This window comes from Clytia hemisphaerica, unplaced genomic scaffold (genome assembly GCF_902728285.1).
Source record: "Clytia hemisphaerica strain Z4C2 unplaced genomic scaffold, Clytia hemisphaerica genome assembly, whole genome shotgun sequence".
In the NCBI taxonomy this organism is placed as follows: Eukaryota; Metazoa; Cnidaria; class Hydrozoa; order Leptothecata; family Clytiidae; genus Clytia; species Clytia hemisphaerica.
In genome coordinates, this window is record NW_027104338.1 from 315,335 (window position 1) to 332,665 (window position 17,331).

At 34.9% G+C, this 17,331-nt stretch overlaps 2 protein-coding genes across 12 annotated transcripts in view; both read left to right on the forward strand.

Annotated features, from left to right (window-relative positions):
• Positions 1 to 291: 291 nt before the first annotated feature.
• LOC136817963 (tRNA-queuosine alpha-mannosyltransferase-like) lies at positions 292 to 10,230 on the forward strand. Its single transcript, XM_067074312.1, has 8 exons — positions 292 to 543; positions 1,140 to 1,307; positions 2,566 to 2,928; positions 4,749 to 4,858; positions 5,677 to 5,818; positions 7,201 to 7,271; positions 8,118 to 8,209; positions 8,665 to 10,230. Exons 1-8 carry the CDS (start codon positions 314 to 316, stop codon positions 8,731 to 8,733), a joined length of 1,245 nt encoding a protein of 414 aa, XP_066930413.1. The 5' UTR covers positions 292 to 313; the 3' UTR covers positions 8,734 to 10,230.
• Positions 10,231 to 14,031: 3,801 nt separating this feature from the next.
• Positions 14,032 to 17,331, forward strand: part of LOC136817832 (otoferlin-like) — a 42,782-nt gene continuing 39,482 nt past the window's right edge. For 8 of the 11 annotated variants that reach the window (XM_067074164.1, XM_067074156.1, XM_067074157.1 and 5 more), the window contains exon 1: positions 14,127 to 14,294. In XM_067074164.1, coding sequence (XP_066930265.1) covers positions 14,216 to 14,294 — 79 coding nt within the window. In that variant the 5' untranslated portion in view covers positions 14,127 to 14,215. Of the gene's footprint in view, positions 14,295 to 16,860; positions 16,996 to 17,331 lie in introns of those variants that run through there. The other 3 variants (XM_067074162.1, XM_067074165.1, XM_067074166.1) reach the window with 2 other exon arrangements.

Sequence of the window (17,331 nt, forward strand, 5' to 3'; positions counted from 1 at the left end):
TTTCTGATTCATTACATTGACGTCGTCTCATATAAACATTTTTCGACCCTTTTTATTTTTTCTATATTGGTCCAAAAAGTTGTACAGTTGAGGCTCTCCTACTCAATTTTTAAGGGGAACTGGATTTTCATAGAATAAGGGAGCGTATCTAATAGAAAAGCGTCATTATTTTATGAGTTTCTTTTTTCTTTTCGAATAATGGTGCATATCGAATAGTAGAACGTTGAATTAGAGAGCGTCAACTGTAATATTGATATGATGTGTTTTTGTCGATTTCTTTTAGATATAAACACAAGAACATAAATTAATTAAAATGGAAATGCAAAAACAAAGCAAAGCAATTCTGTTACTAGAAGCCTTCTACGGCGGCTCGCATAAACAGTTGATTGATTACCTGAGAGAAATGCTTATCCGTAAAGGTCATGCATGCGATTGTATAACGATGTCGGATAAGAAATGGCATTGGCGCATGCGTACTAGTTCGATGTTCTTTGCACAGGAGTTGAATCACAAAATGGAGGAAGGCAAGAATCTTTCTTACGAGTAAGTCATTTATTACAATTTACCTTTAATGGATTCATGTTTTTAGAGAATGGTGTACATTTTTGACGGGGATATAATATGGCGATTTGGAAAAGTGGAGTGATAGTTAGAGACACTTAAATGCATGAAAGTGTTATGAAATCAATAATAAGGGAATTTTTTTATAAAAAGGTTTTTGCCAAGTTTCCTGTGAATTTGACTTCTTACGGGAATTATTTAGTCAAAATTCACCTAGATTAGTTCTCGCCAAAATTAAAATCCAATCAAAATAAACTTTTTTTAATGATTTTTTTAAATCAAATCTAACTCCTAATTTTTGCTGAAACGCCCATTTTAAGGTTTTTAGGAACAGATTTACCCTACAAATCGCCAAAATGAGTTCCTTTAAAGATAGCAAAAGCCTTGTTATTCTTGGTAATATCACGATTAGAACTGCAAATAGTCTTTATTTTACTAAGGTTTTGCTTGCTCTTATTCACATCTCTTGACATTTATCGCGCTTAAATTGGCCATGGAAAAATCTCTATCACTTCCCAATAAAATTAAACTACCTCTTGAATATATGGGGCCTTTAAAGTTGTTTGTTTCATTTCCAGTACAGTATTCACAAGTGCAGTGGTCAACTTAGCTGAGCTGGTTGGATTATGTCCTGTTATAAGAAACGCACGAAAAGTTTTATATTTTCACGAAAACCAACTCATTTATCCTGTTCGAAAACAACAAGATCGGGATTTTCAATATGGGTACAATCAAGTTGTATCTTGGTGAGGAATTTTTCACTTCAGTAAATTGTACGTCTAGTAATCATGATATTCATGACGCAATATTTTTTACGGAAACATCCCGGTTTTTGCTAGTGAAATTTAAACTAGAATATCGATTGAATTTTCACTGGAAGTTTAGCGGAGAGAAAGATTGGAAATCTTTAACCTGGAAAGGATACAATAATGTAGTGAGGTCTCTTGCTACAAGCATGGTCAAAATGAGTTGGCATTTCCAGCTATTTCGACGTTTTTCAAAATTTAGAGTTCGGGCGAAAATGGCAAATTTGCCTTTGTCACTTTCTTTCTCAGCTTCATTGGAATTTCAACACTCGGATTTAACCCTTTCAGTCTCAGAGACCCGCATAGTGGGACCCAAATTCACCTAGCTTCATCGGGCCATATCTCTGGAACCAAGATATTTCCGGGACTCTCGCAGCTACCATTGAAAAAAGCCTGAGATTTTGAAGAGAATAGATTAGTTTCGGGGCGCCCTGAACCTTTAACCGGGGAAACTTTTAAATTTCTTTTTAAGCTTTGGGACTGAAAGGGTTAAAATTCTACCTTCGTGAAGAAAGTTACCTTGCTTTAAATCGTCTGTGTTAAGTTTGCAGGGAATTCCCCTTTTGTCTCAAATATTACAGCCATGACATTACAGCCATCACAGACATGAATCTCTAACCTTTCCAGGCAAGAAAAAGTGAAGCCACTTATTTCCCATCCAGAACGCGCCGCAATCATGACGACGGTTTGTATCTATTGGTTCCTTTGTTTTTGAGGAATGCATGTTTTGAAATCTAGCGATAGATTCTAGTTTCAATCCTGAGTTTATGTAAAAACCACCGGTGGGCGTTCTGGATGGGAAATAAGTGGCTTCATTTCCCATGCAGGAGTCTCGAATCTAGACCTTCGGGCTTGGAAGTCAATGGTTGTGGACCGATTAGACTGTACTCCATTGGAACTAAAATTCTGTAATATTTTTCGCATTTTCGCAAACGATATTTTATGTGCATGGACCTGAATAATTTGTTTTTTTCTTGTTTTACTTTCCCATCGGAAAATTCTCCTAGATGAAAGAACCTTGACCTTGGCTCAACGTTTGTAGCCCCCTCCTCTAGGATGTCGATTTTGATCAACCTGCGATTTACTTTCCCATCGGAAAATTCTCCTAGAAGAAAAAGTGACCTTGGCTCAACGTTTGTAACCCCATTCTCTGGGATATTGATGTTGAACGTTTGTTTTTTTTTCTTTTTCTTAAAAGTCTAATTGCTGATGTTGTGTTATTCAATTCGGAATTCAACAAACAATCGTTCCTGAACAACATCAAGCCCTATATGAAGACCATGCCAGATTATCGACCATCCAACCAAGTGAGAGATAAGATTGCATCCAAATGTCATGTTCTTTACTACATCTTTAGAAGCCCAGTATTGGGTTCTGAAAGCCCGACGCCGGCGAAGTTGCGAATATTAGATGAAGAAACGACTTCAAACAGACCAACATCAGCATCAGATAATTCAAATATAATTGAATCACAAATAAATAGCCAAGATAGAACAGTAAATGAAGAGAGTGAAGACTCAGAGGCCTTGGATCCGCTGCATATTGTTTGGCCACACAGATGGTGAGAGAAATATTGCTCTTTATTGCCGACCCAAAAAAATATGAGCGTTTTGATTGGTCGAGAGCATCGAGATATTTGCGATATTTCATATTTCTCTAGTCTGGAAATATGACCGCGTTGACTTTTGTGGGACTGGGTAAGCGGCGGGAGAAAAATCAAAACAAAACCACCGAAAAGAACTGACTTTCGGAGAAACTGACTTGGGAGTCAAAGGGAAAAAGCAACAAAAATATTTTCAGATTAAATTTTACTTTGGAGTTCTTCTATAAAAGACACTAAAATCAAATCTGATGAACTAAGAAATTATAAAACTACTTGAGACCACCCAAATATTTTCAGCTTTTGGTATAAAATTCGTCCGTGTGTGATAAACCAAACAGTTTTTTATCAATGCATACAAAAAAACTTGAGATTCTTGAATGTTTGCCAGTAAATTTTCTCATAACATAGCAAGGGAACTGAAATGTCTTGTATTAAACCAAGTGACGAGTGATTTTTATAAAAGTTCTCTCCTAATTCTCGTTCTCGACGAGGTACGTCCTTGAATTCTCAGCTCAACAATCATTACATCTTCCTTCTAAAATTCGAAACATTTAAAGCTTGACGATAATCAAGAAAGCATCCAAATTGTTTTGCTCTTGAAAAAATGTTGTTATTTAACCATTACATACATTTCCATCATGGAACTCCTTTCATCCTCTGCTGCTATTCTTTTCCATGCATCGAAACAAAAACATAGATAGGAAAAGACTGAATGTTACCAATCTGATTAATCCAATGATGAAGGGTTTCTTCTCTATCGAAACAATACTGTACACCATCTGCATTTTGAATTATCAATCTAGAAGCTTTCAAATACATCTCTGAAAAATCTGCAATTCTCTTCAACACAAAACTTCTGGATCGAAAATGATCGAAAATGCTTCTCTGTTTTGTTTTTGTGTGAATATTTTCGGCGGGAACATATCGAATGTTTTATTGTTCGAATCTAACGTTCGAATTAGATTTTCGAATAAAAACATTCGAAACTACACAGAAGAAAGAAGCAAGGCGGAAGTAAGTTTTAAAGCAAAAACAAAAATAAATTTATACCAGGACAATTTTTTGAGTCGACAATAAATTAGTTATCACATGACTTCTCGTGCAATTATTTCTCGTATTGCACTCAAAGTCATGCGATAACTAGTACTTATTTCATAAAAAAATTTATCCAACTGTTGAGGTTTTTTATTCGAGACATTAAACCTAACACCTGGGTAATGGAATTTATCTAAATTTGCGAAATTAGCTTAAGCGTGAAGATTTCTCTACTGGGCAATACATCTCGAATTTGTACTTTCCTGAAACTCTGAACTTTTCTAGTTTCAGATAATTATTCAGCATTTATACATAATCTTTCTATGGCCAAAAATTACAGCCCTCCAAAGTAGGCTAAAAATGGCCAAAATGGACATAAAAGACCCACACCTTGGTGGACTGTAAAGAATCTAAATTTAAATATTCAAATCAGCGAAGTTCATGTTTCAGAAAAGTTTGCAAGATTTTTGGTTCAGCAGAAAAATCTTTATTTTCCGTCCAACTTTTTCTTCCTTCTTTTTTCGAATTTTTTGAAAGTTTTTAAAGCCTTAAAAAAGTTTTTAAAGCCTTCAAATCATGTACTTAAGATTAGCATTCCAAAGACAGGCTTTTTATATCTTTCTTCCTTTTAAAGGCCATGTATATGTTGTCTGCTAATTCTTTTGGAACAGACTGTCCATCCTTCAAGTTTTAGTTTTTCTCGTAAGCCTCTGTTAAAAGTGTTGCATTGTTTATGTTTTCAGGGAACATGATAAAAATCCGGAAGATTTCTTTAAAGTAATGTTTCAACTTCATGACGAAGGAGTTCCATTCAAATTATCAGTCATTGGTCAAACATACCAAGACGTACCAGGTATAATAAAGTTTCCTTTTTCTGATCACCCCCTTCATTTTATATGGATTTCCATAATTGGTATCGAAATAAGAATATAGTTTGAATGTAAATGTAATCTTTTTTTATATTTTGATAACGAGAAAGCAATCGGTTCCAAACTCTACCGTCACTATTTTCCCCGTAAACCGCCGTGATGGCTGTAAACTCTGCGCGTTTATATCCCTCTACGGATTATAGCATCGTCTAGCTCTAGTATAAAACATCATTTTGAAAGTTAAGATATAACGAAATAACTTGGTTCGATAATAACCTAGCTGACTAAGCTTCATAGCAATCAAGTTAGAGTTTGAGGCTGAATACGACACTCCCTTGGCTAAGACGCTCTTTAAAGGCCAGGGCAAACCATGTGAATGTAGGATGAAATGTTGGTCCGGTTTGTAGCAATGTAAAATTTTCAACAAAAAAAAAAACAAAAAAAGAAGAAAAAAGGTGCTGATGAAGTTTGATAGCCATCAAACATTTGATCCAACATTTGCGGCATAATGACAGACTCGTGACGTCACTCGTTCTTCCAACATTTGACGCAACATTTAACAAAAAATGTTGGTTTGGAAGCTAAAGTTTTTAGTTTTTCATTCAACATTTCTTTAGGCTGCTGGCATCCACCAACGGATTCGTGCTCCTTATAGTATACCTGAGATTTTGTAGAGGTCTGCGATTCAGACTAACATTTTTTATGAAAGTTGGACCGGTTTGCCCTGGCCCTATCGACCCGCATGAATTCGCATCTTTTCGACCTTTCAGCATTTCCATTTTTCTTTATATTCATTTTTTAGAGATATTCGAAACGGCTAAGCGGAAACTGGACTCAGTAATCATCAACTGGGGCTACCAATCACGTTCTGATTATATTATCATCATAAAAAACGCTGACGTTGCAGTTTCGACAGCCAACCACGAGTTCTTTGGTGTATCCATGTAAGCATGAACATATAAACGACTGGACATCCATCTCCTTTGTCTTTTTGAAGATAACAGTGCTAGCTTCGTTGCCGCCTCGTTAAAAGCATAAAATGAAACAATAGATTTTGATGATATAACACTTGGAAATACCTTGCTAAAAACGTCAAAAATTCGACAAAAGTCTCTGTTGTTCTACTCTTCTCAAGTCTTTTATCTATATTATAACAAAGATAACAGAGTCAAAATCATCGTCAGCTTGTCAAAACCCCGACCAATATTATTAAATTTTGACTTAAAGAGACATAACAGTACTTGTGAAATTTGTAAACAAACTGTATGCAGCGGATACAAAATCAAAACAAATGTCACATGTCAAAATAAAAAATCCAACCAAATATGGCTAATTTTGATTGTTCAATTGTTTTACAAGTTTGTTTTGGACACGTGATTTTAATTGTTCTCTTTAATGACACGTGGTTCGCGCAATGTTTACATTTTACTACTTTAATGTCCCTTTAAAAGTGTCGAATAATTTTAGAGAGTGTCGCATTCTAATTTTGATATTCTTATGACACAGGCTCTCAACTTTCGCAAGCAATTTTTTTCAAGTCGTAAAAAAAATTATCGGAGTGACAAAAGGGATTCAAAAGTATACACGCAGTTGAAATTCTGCATTTTAGAGTTGAAAATGTTGATAAAATATATTGCAAGCTTGTGAAAAAATTCGAAAATAACATTTTTGTGAATTACGAGTAATGTTTAAGCTCTGTTTTACCTAGATAGTTCAAAGAAAATATGACGGAATATTGTCGGATTTTTCATACCAATTTTGAAATACAGGCGGCAACGAAGCTCGCTTCAAAGAGACAATAAAAGATAGATGTCCTGTCGTTTATATGATGTAAGCGGTTGTTAGGGAGTGTATCAGAAATAACCGAGGGTGTGGTCTCGAGTCGATTCTTTGCATTTTCAAATCTACTGCAAGAGTTTCAAAATTTAAAAGTGACGTCAAAAAATCAAATGTCTATAGCCTGAAAACCTGGGCTCCAAACATTCGAAAGATTCGAAAAGTGAAATAGACGTTAATTGCGTAGAAAAAACGTGAGTGACGTCGTACAAGTATAGGGGATAGAACATCATTTCATTTCTGCTTTATCGGTTTTAAAAAGCTATTAAAACATTACTGACCAGGTAGTTTAAGGGTCTGATAGACGAGGGATTGGAATAATTGGGATTGTTTAAGGAATTAATCAAAACTCAGTACTAAGCATGGAGGTTTCGGTGGAAGGTATAAAAGGGGGTAATTATTAGGTAAAATAAGCGAGAGTAAGATGTATCGGGATGAAATAAAGCAATTTAGATTACAGTTTTTCAAATTTCTAAACCTTGAATTTCAGGTTGGAATGTGTATCATCAGGTTGCTATCCACTTGTCCCCAATCGTTTGGTTTATCCCGAATTTTTCACAGGTATATTTATTTTGTCTAATCAAAGTTAATTTTTCATCAAAGCAATTTTTAGGCTTTGATTGTGTTCATTTGACTTTCAAAGTTGATCAGTCCATTGACGGAAATGTAAAGTTTCTAAACAAATGATTTTTTAGGTGATACCCCGGGGGTACTCGGGCAATAATAGGTACTGGGTATGTGCGGACGGTAAAGGGTTGGTTTTTCACCTTCTTAGCGTTACAAAAATCGAAAAAACCTCAAAATAGTCTCTCTAAGGGTCGGGTTCCCCCCTTTTCGGGTCTTTTTAGGGTTCGCAACCCATTAAAAGCCAAAAACAATCTCTATAGGAAATTCTTTGAAAATCATCACTCTTTAGGTCGCCTTTTAGTAAATAAATGTTTAGTCTCTCTAAGTCCGGTCCGCACATATCCGACACTAGCGAGATTATGTATCTGGAATTCTCTACGGCTACGGTTAAAGTTGGCGAGGGAAATGGCGAGTGAAGCAAGTATGGCGGGTGAAAGCAAGTTCGATATTTGACGTACGGCATTATGTCGACTTTGCTTATACGGTGTTTTGGTGTTTTTCCCGTACAGAGCAAAGTAGACAACGACATGTCGTCTTTGGTGACAACCCGCATGGGCAGCCCCGCAACCATAGCCTTAGAATATCTCCGATACATAATCTCGTTATTATCCAATCCTTGGGAGGGGGCTGATATCTTTTGGACAGCATGTACTCACCATAGTATAATCAATACTTATTTAATGTTTCTTACGTTCAGGCTTGTTGGGTAAAGTATTTATTTTGGATGATTGTATAATAACCATTTATAAAAGCTAGGACCTGTTACCTATCCCATTTTAGAATGTTACCGATATAATACGACAACGCAATTGCACAAGAAGTTGAGAAATCTTTGCAAAAGCATCAGTTACACTCGAAACCATCAAGTAAAAGTAAGTATTTTTTTAAATTTTGTTATCATTAAAATCTCCTGAAAATAATAATGGTAAGTTTACATTGATTCTACCAGAAGTTAATTATTAATTTTTCCCTTCTTAATTTTTCATCTTTATTTTGATTTTTTTTCAATTAATTTTTAAAGGATGATATCACAGGATCGATTATCACTTGAACGATCGAGCCCATGTATTGCATTTTAATCCAAACTCCATTAGAAAAGTTTTAATAACAGCTAACTTAGACAGATCACAAGATCACTTTCCCACCTAAATCTAAAATCCTACTAAGGTATGTAATGGAATACATAGAACATTAGAGGCGTAGAGGACATTATTCAAAGCAATGTTTTTGCCAGAAAATGCAGCTGCTCAAAAATGCGCTAGGAAGGCATTCCTTTTATGTAAATTTTATACAATTAGCTGATTGTGATGTTTCTTCTATCCTTCAGGTTGACTTAACAAGATTTGACGAAGGTGTTTTGGAGAAGGAATATCTCAAGTATATCTTGCCAACATGAGAAGAATGAAAATATGCAAATGTATAAACAAAAGGTATCACGAACACTCGAGGAAAAACCTATTGGATAGATTGCAGATCTACGAGCGATCTTCGTTAGAATATTAGAAATTGGACGATACTCCTCCGAGCCTTGACGCGTTTAATATTCATGTAAGATAATTTTGGAAATGGAGGAAATGGTTGGATAAGCACATGGAAAAATTGCGTTAAATGAAATTTATGTTCAACATCATGTTAAGCTTGGATGAAGCGGAATACTCCCAATGGATTGAACGTTGGATTGCGTTCCTTTTGCTCCAAATAGTCTGGTTTTAGTTTATATTTATGTCATTTTGGTTAGAGGTCAGAGGTACAACTGTAAATACTCCAGCAATTAATCCCCTGTTTATAAGACACCTTGGAGTAGTAATTATGTTTATTATGCTTACCCACTATCCCACTAACATTTTCACCGGTTCACTGAAAGCTTTTCCAAAGAAACCAATTTCTGTGAAGCAAGAAAACCTAATTGATGCAGTTGGTATATATTTCAAAGTGTAGTTTACTGTCAATGTCATTCCTAAAGAAACTAGCCATTCATAATTTATCATACTTTTGCTCTCATCCACTTTTTTACTTTTTTCATAACTGTTTCACTTCACGTCACGGACTGTTTTTCACACAATATTTTACTGTATCTCTTTTCTTCTAGCCCTTTTTTCTTTTCTTTCCTTTCATCCGTTCTTCTATTTTCAGTGTTGATTTGTATTTTTGAGTTCCTTTCTTTAAACCCACGTTTTAAAGTTAATCAATATTTTTTCTACTTCTTCCTTTTCTTGTTCAGATATTCTTCACTTTCCCCTCTTACGACACGATGGTAAATTCTTGGTAATTAGCCTCCGTCTCGGAAGAGGACTGGGCCCGAATTTGCGGACGTTTTCACAGTTTCACTTTCGTTTTCGGCTATGCGACAGCGTTTTCAAGCAGAAAGCAGAGGAAATCTGTGAAATTATGGCAGGGAATGCTAACCTATTTTTCCAGTGTTTCTCAAGATTAGAGCAAGATTATTGTTCTAGAAAGTTCATAAAGGCCTAATAGTTTCAGATTAGTATGATTTCATCAGAAAAAACATTTACACCAAAGCTCCTTATTGATATAAAAATAGCAATGTCCTCCATCAGAACAACTTTAACATAAGGGACAAGGACAGTCAAGAAGTCTACTTCTTTGTTGAAAATTTGCACAAAATACTTAGAGAAAATGGTACTATGGAAGCCCATTCTATACTCCTAATTGATAGTTGAAAGATCAGCAGTTGAGAGGGTTGATTAAAATAGAACTCAAAGCACACAATAAAGTATACATATATATTTGTCCAGAAAGAACTGGTATGTTGTTTGCTTTGTTTTGGTGTTTAAAAATATGTACTTATCAGTCCTAGAAAAATACAAATTTGAATATAATGAGGGCAGCGAGTCTGGTTAAATGTTACTATATTTACAAGAAAGGATTACTGAAAAAATACTACTGTAAAAATACTACTGTATGTACTACTGATGAACTAAACTCAAAAACTAAAACTTTACCATAAATTTACATTACGACAATTTAAAAATCTATCTTTAATAGCAACAAAGAAAAAAACATGGCTCAAAGTTTTAAACTTAGAGCTAGTCAGAGCTTCAATTCACAGATTCAGTAGGTATAAAGCTTTCAAAATTTGAAAACAGACACTGCATTGGTGTTACTACAAGACATACTATCCACACGGTTTTTTCGATTCATGAAAAAAATAAAGTATTTATCAAAAAAGGTTCTCTTTTTTTTGGTAATCAATTCCAACAAACAACAATCAATAAAACAGTTTTTTGAAAACCATCATCCCACAGTGTAAACATTATCAACCAACTAAACCCACACCGCCAAAATTGTAAAAATAAGTCAATATAATTTCTATCAACAATTTCTCGTAAAATGTTTTTTTCCAACATTCTGATACCAATCATGGCTGGAGGCATCATGTGTAGAGTGACTGTGTGGTATTTCATTGCTTTTAATGATCACAATACCAAACATCAACCAAACAAAACTGACGCCAAGCCAAATCTGGCGATTAAAAATTTCCATGAAAATTATAATTGAAACTTATCTCGTAAAATGCTTTTTTCAACATTCTGGAGGTGTTCAAAGATAGAGCTATCATATGTAGAGCCAAGCAATACATGAAAAGTCATTTGCTATCCCATTTGCCATGAGATATATTAGTCAACAAATCAAACAAAAACCAACAAATCATGTCTCTTCACTTTCATGTCACATCGTGTTTATATGGGGTATCAGAAAGCCAATCCACAAGAAGAGCCATCTTCCTTTATTATGGAGTGTTCCAAAACTATTGGTAGGTTGTTTGGAAGTAAAGAAACCCACACAGTTTGCTTTATTTTGAAGATTTAACTTGAAAACAAACTGCATCTTTCCAGTAGAAACTCATGTTTCAACCTGCTACATAGCATTGGTCAGTCGGGCCGGCTACTAACATGTAATAGTTTTATAATAGCTGAGCTTGAGAATCCGTAGGCAGAACTTGTAACATGTATTATGTGTATAATTATGTCAGTCGACTTGAATCATGATACATTACTTACATTTCACTGGATGCATTTTCGCTGTGAAATTATCCGCAAAATTTTCTGACCGCGTTCTGAGACGGAGGCTAATTCTTCCTTTATCTTGATTACAAAACACTTGACACAACAATACACGTTCTTTTTTACACATCCAAATATTTTGAAGCTTTTAGAGTTTTAAGCCTTAGAATGTTCATATTTTCGCCATTTTACGAGTATTTTAGCACATTTTCGACGTAATAGCGCTAAAGTTTCCTAGTGCCTAGTCCTCTCCTAGATTTTGCCTATTTTAAGAGACTCCCTACACTCTCTGTCATAAACCCAGTGTGACTCCTACCAACCAGAAAATTTAGTCAAAATTTCATCGCCGGTTGGAAAAATACCTAGAATTTCAGCTCCACTGGGAAATTGACTTTGGTTTCATTTCCATTCGAGATTCAATGGATGGAAAGAATTGCACTCTAAAACCATCACCACTGGATTGTATGAGTTGTTTGAGCTTGGAACAATAGAATTTCTATCCCCATTGGGATTTCGATAGAAGTTTTTATCCCTGCCCTGGGAAAGATATCCAAGGGGACAGACATTGGTGTTTTCCTAGATTTCCAAAGAAACTTGACTTACCTCCTCCCTGGATATTAAGTAAATAAATTAGGGCTATGGAGGTAGTGAAACAGAAAATAGGACTGAGTCTGGCTACTTAGCTAAAGCGATAATGAGGTTATATAAAAATAAAACTTCAAATTATGGACTGAATGTTGCCTTGTCGGTGTTATACGACCGAGAAGTGGAGAATATGATTGGATAAAATATAATGATTGAGATTTAGTGATAAGACTAAAAAATAGGGGACCAAAGTCCTAAAAATCGATCCTGAACTTTAAATTCAAGCGCAGAAGAGTCCAACTGTAGCCCTGCCGCACTAATTGAAAGAGATTCAATCCTGTAGTCATTGGAGATGAAGGACCAAGTAAATGCCAATGGTTTCTCTGTCGTTTTTTTAAGCTGGGTACTTGATTTGTTTTTTATTTTGATTGTGGTGATGTGTTGTAATTTTATTCCCGAATTTCACACTAGACTTGTACATGCATTTGGATCTTTTCCCCAGGAGAAAAATTCCCAACAAGGCTGTGACGTAAGGATTCCCCAGGAGAAAGATTCCCATGACGTAAGGCTGTGACGTAAGAGTAAAGCGGATATGAATCTACTTTCCCAATGTGGAAATTTTTTTTGAACACTTGATTTATTTTGTCATTTTATCTTAGATCATTTGACCACAGATTCTTTTCTCAGAGTAAAGAAAAGATAGAATGAATACAGTCTAAAAATAAAGATGAAAGTTTTTTGTTACAAATTGCTCTTTTTTTGGAAAAATTAAATGATCAGGACAAGGACAGCTCCCCCCAAACGAAAAATAAACTCTTTATTTTGCTTTATAATGCTTTATGTTAAAAGAAATTTTATTATTATCAAAATCTGTTGTTTTAAAAAAAGACTGAAAATATTTTTTCATAGTTTATAAAAACTTTTAAAACTTTGTATATATTCTAGTGTTTTTATAAATAAAACTTTTTTTTTGAATCTTTACCTCAAAAGGGGGGTTTAAATTTTATTTTCTATTTGATTTCAACCATAAAGACATATATCAAGAGGGAATAATGTTTGTAAAATTTCATGATTTTTTCATAGTTTTACTATCAAGAAGTTCCTACTTTTTCTAAGAAATCTCGACAAAGATGACAAAATATATTACATATGGATTGACCTGAAGTTTTATACTCAATTTCATATTTTATATGCTATATTTGTTTGTTTATTTAAAGTTCTCCTTTAAGAGTATTAATTAAACTAATCGTTGATCAAATTGTCAAAAAGACAAAAGAGCACTTAATTATAAAATACAAAAGTCTTAAGCGGCTGAATCATCAAAAATATTTTTTCCTCAATCATCAAAATAAAAAAACAATATATTATATTATATGTGAGAGAAGGGTAACAACAAGGGCAAAAAAAGATAAACTAAAGCTAAAAATATGAGTGATGAAAAAAATAAAAGGAAAAATATTATACGAAAAGAGAAAAATAATGAAAGGAAAGAATTTATCATCAAAAACACCTGCTACTTTCATCCCCTTCTAGCCTCCTCTCTCCTCTGTTTCTAGTACCAAACTTTGAAAGATTTTTTTTGTCTCTCTACCTACCTCTCTCTTTTTCATTTTTTTCTTTCCTCCTTTAGGGATAAGAAAATATTAGAAATAAAATCGAGAGGGTTACATACGTTGACCGGGATGAAACGAAAAGGCTAAAAATTTGTTACATTATATAATAAAACCATATTATATCAGTGACGAATTTTGAGGATTGATTTGGCTTTAAGCAAAATTAGTTTTGTGATAAATTAGATATGCTGATGAATGCTCATTTCAAATGTTTATGTTTTGGTTTCAGGCCCCCTATATGGCTTCATCATGGAAATTATAGCGGATTTTTTAATTTTGGGACAAAGTCCTGATTTATGTTGAGAATGAATTAGCGCACACTGTTGATTTGAGAGATTTGTGATTTGCCCTGGAGATGTTTTTCCATCGTGAATATATTTTTTGAAGATTTTTGAACCTTTTTTATGAAATTTTTGATACTAGGTTAAATTTTGCTGTCTTAAAGATAAAGTCGCCTTTTAAAATCATTTTAGAAAATACATATTGAAATATTGAAAAAAAATTGAAAATATAGAGTGGCTGAATAAGTTTATTATTGTAGAAATTTAATGGGAAAATAATTCATGGATATGTCGAGAATAAAATTTTAATAACTGATGACCACTGAAAAACATAAAATAAAATAACTACCTGAAACAAAAATACAAACAAAAGAATGTCTTTAGTGGTGCAGGTGAAGAATGCCAATCAACTTCGCGGAAGATATGACAGAATCGCGCGTGTTACGTTCAGAGGTAAGTCTCGTTGAAACCCCGGGGGGGGTACTAGGGCAAGATGGGTTACGGGGATGCTCCGCTGGTCAGGGTACCTTTTTTAATCTCCATGAGTCCCAGGTAGGGTCGCAAAAACACCAAAATAGAAAAATCAGTCCCTCGTAGGGTCCCTATTTTTGGAAAATTTGGGGAAAAAGTAGAAAATTTGAGAAAATTTTGGAATTTTAGTCCCATTCAGGGTCACTTTTTTCGCAAATTTCGAGTCCCACGTAGGGTCCATTTTTCGAACCTCAGCGGAGCACCCCCGTCGGTCGACAAGGGTAGTACCCCCCCCCCCGGGTTGAAACATCCCCAATCTCGTATCCACACCCACTTCCACCCCCTTTTAATTTTCCTTAGTGTTGGGGGAGGGGGCACTCGATTCAAGAACGACCCTACGTGTGACGGGCCAAATAAAATAAACCAGCTGCGCTGGAAGCTCCGGCTTAAGAGATTAAAAGATGTGAAAGATGAGCTTGTTGAGTTAGTTGTGTTAGAACGTTGCCCACAAACTGCTAATCAGAACAGATCAGAAAGCAAAGTAATAATTCTATTGCAGAGCGAGTATGAGAAATAATCTTAACGAATAAAAAAACCAGCTGGAAGTTTAGCTCTTCTAAGTGATTACACATGCACTTTCTTGCCTAAAGAACCAACCCCACCCCCGCCCACTCATCCTCGACTAAAAAGTTCAAAATTGGAGCTAAAGGAGATAAACATTTAGAAGTCAATATGTCCAAGTTCTTGATTTGATTGTCCAGATAAAATTTTGGGGAGAAAAATAGCCTAAATTAGAGGCCACGGGCTTTTAGCTAAGCATTATTTTTTCTGTTCGGATAATACTTGAGGGAGAGTAGGATAAACCAAATAAAATGGTACAATAGTGTGTATGTAATAAATAGTGGTATATTTGGAAAAAACCTGTTTCAGGTTTGAAAAATCTTCAAAAGGAACGGTCGCCCCATCCAATGAAATTACGACAAAGTCCAAAAAATGTCATTTTCAGTTATAACACTGTGAAAATTTCTCCGATCTTGTTCAAATTTACACAGGAATTGTGTTTTAGTATCCTTTACTGAATTCTCATAGTGATATGTTTGTAAAAAATCTGTGTCGGGTTTGAAAAATCAAAGGAACGGTCGCCAGCCGCGATGAAATTACGACAAAGTCCAAAAACGATCATTTTCAGCATCCATAACACTGAAAATTTCTCCAATCTTGTTCAAATTTACACAGGAATTGTTTTTCTGTATCCTTTACTGAATTCTCATAGTGATATGTTTGTAAAAAATCTGTGTTGGGTTTGAAAAATCAAAAGGAACGTTCGCCAGCCGTGATGAAATTACGACAATAAGTCCAAAAACGATCATTTTAAGCCATAATACTGTGAAAATTTCTCCAATTGTTGTTCAAATTTACACAGGAATTGTGTTTTAATATCCTTTATTGAATTCTCATAGTGATATCTTTGTAAAATATCTGTGTCGGGTTTGAAAAATCAAAAGGAACGGTCGCCCAGTCAAAAAATGATGAATACACAAAACAGGATCATTTTCAGCCATACACATAAAACACCACAAAAACTGCTCAGATCGTTTTCAAATTTGCACTGTAATGTTGTAATTTTAGTATTCTCTTTCGAATTCCAATGGATGTGTGTTTGAAAGTTTCATTCCATTGTCAAGTTGTCAAGTTACAGAGTTTTATGGTGCAAGATTTAAGCACTCGAGCAGCTGACGATTCATGGCCAAAATTTCTCCAAAGTCTTTCCACATTGTTCATGCATCAAACTTCTCATAAATCATGTCCAAAACATCATGAATAATGATGAAAATGATCACTATCTTTCACTGAGATTTGAAGCTAAGCCCACTTTCGGCAGCCATCTTTTTCTAAATACTTTTTCGCAAGCAATATTATCGAAATCCAGATAATCCGTTTTTATTAAATCGGAATAGATCATCGGATTAGATAAACAAAAAAAAATGTCTTGACCGTCGTTGTTGTCGGAAGAGAGAATTAAAGGCTCCTAGGCCGGAGCAATTAGACCTTTGAAATACAGACCCTTACAGTGGAGAGAAAATTTAGCCAAATTTGAGTAAATTTGGGCGAAATATCGAACATTAGCATTACGGTGCATTTTCTTGAAAGATTTTTGACCATTTTAGGCAAAACACACCTTTAGACTTTACAGTGCAGTTTTTCTCATCTTTTCTCATTTCGACCCTTACACACTACACAGTGCCTTTTGGCGTTTGGGAAGCTTGGAAAAAGAACCCATCATAAGTGCTGCACGTACTGTCGGTCGGTCGTTAACCTTGAATACTGCACCCCCCCCCCCCTCGGGAAGATATTTAGTGTCATTCCGTGTAGAGTTATTAATGCCATATGTACTCAGATACTCAGACCCACCTACCAACGGTAAGTATATATCGCATATATCGCTATCGATATTCGGCTCACTTTATAGCGCGCTCTCCGTTCACACTTTTAAAATCTTTGAAAATGCGTACTTTTGAGATATGTTAGCTTTGCACTCGAAGTAAACAAATATGGTGGCAAAAGCGCGGGAAAAGGCACATGGCGAAGTTTGCCAGTAAATTCATTATTCTTGAAATGGATGATAGATAAACATAGATACAAACCCTGGTAGAAACTTTCTAAAGCAATTTTCCTGATAAAAGTAAGTCTCTTTTTCAAAAGATTTATAGCTAAAAGATGAAGTTTATTGTTTTTTTCTTTGGAAACAAGTTTTTTGGTGAAATTCTATGTTTGTTGGCAACTTTCTATTACTGATGTTGTTTTTCTGAAAGCTTGATTTCCTAAGTGACTAACTGGAAATAGCAAGGTAAATTGTGTTTTGACTATCTTTCTGAAGTGAGATGTTGAGCTGGGCTTCCGAACAACTGAGTGTTCTCTTTCCGTTCAGTTATGTCGAATGTTGAATAAGGGTTTTTCACTGAGATAATATATCCAGACGATCTCAATCGAACGGAACTGACGATCGAACCAGTCGAAC

Bases quoted from the DNA above. Each gene is read 5' to 3' on its own strand.
- LOC136817963 (XM_067074312.1), top strand. From the start codon at position 314: ATGGAAATGCAAAAACAAAGCAAAGCAATTCTGTTACTAGAAGCCTTC. The intron at 4,859-5,676 runs GTATAATAAAGT...TTCATTTTTTAG, and splicing joins AACATACCAAGACGTACCAG to AGATATTCGAAACGGCTAAG. The intron at 8,210-8,664 runs GTAAGTATTTTT...TCTATCCTTCAG, and splicing joins CTCGAAACCATCAAGTAAAA to GTTGACTTAACAAGATTTGA.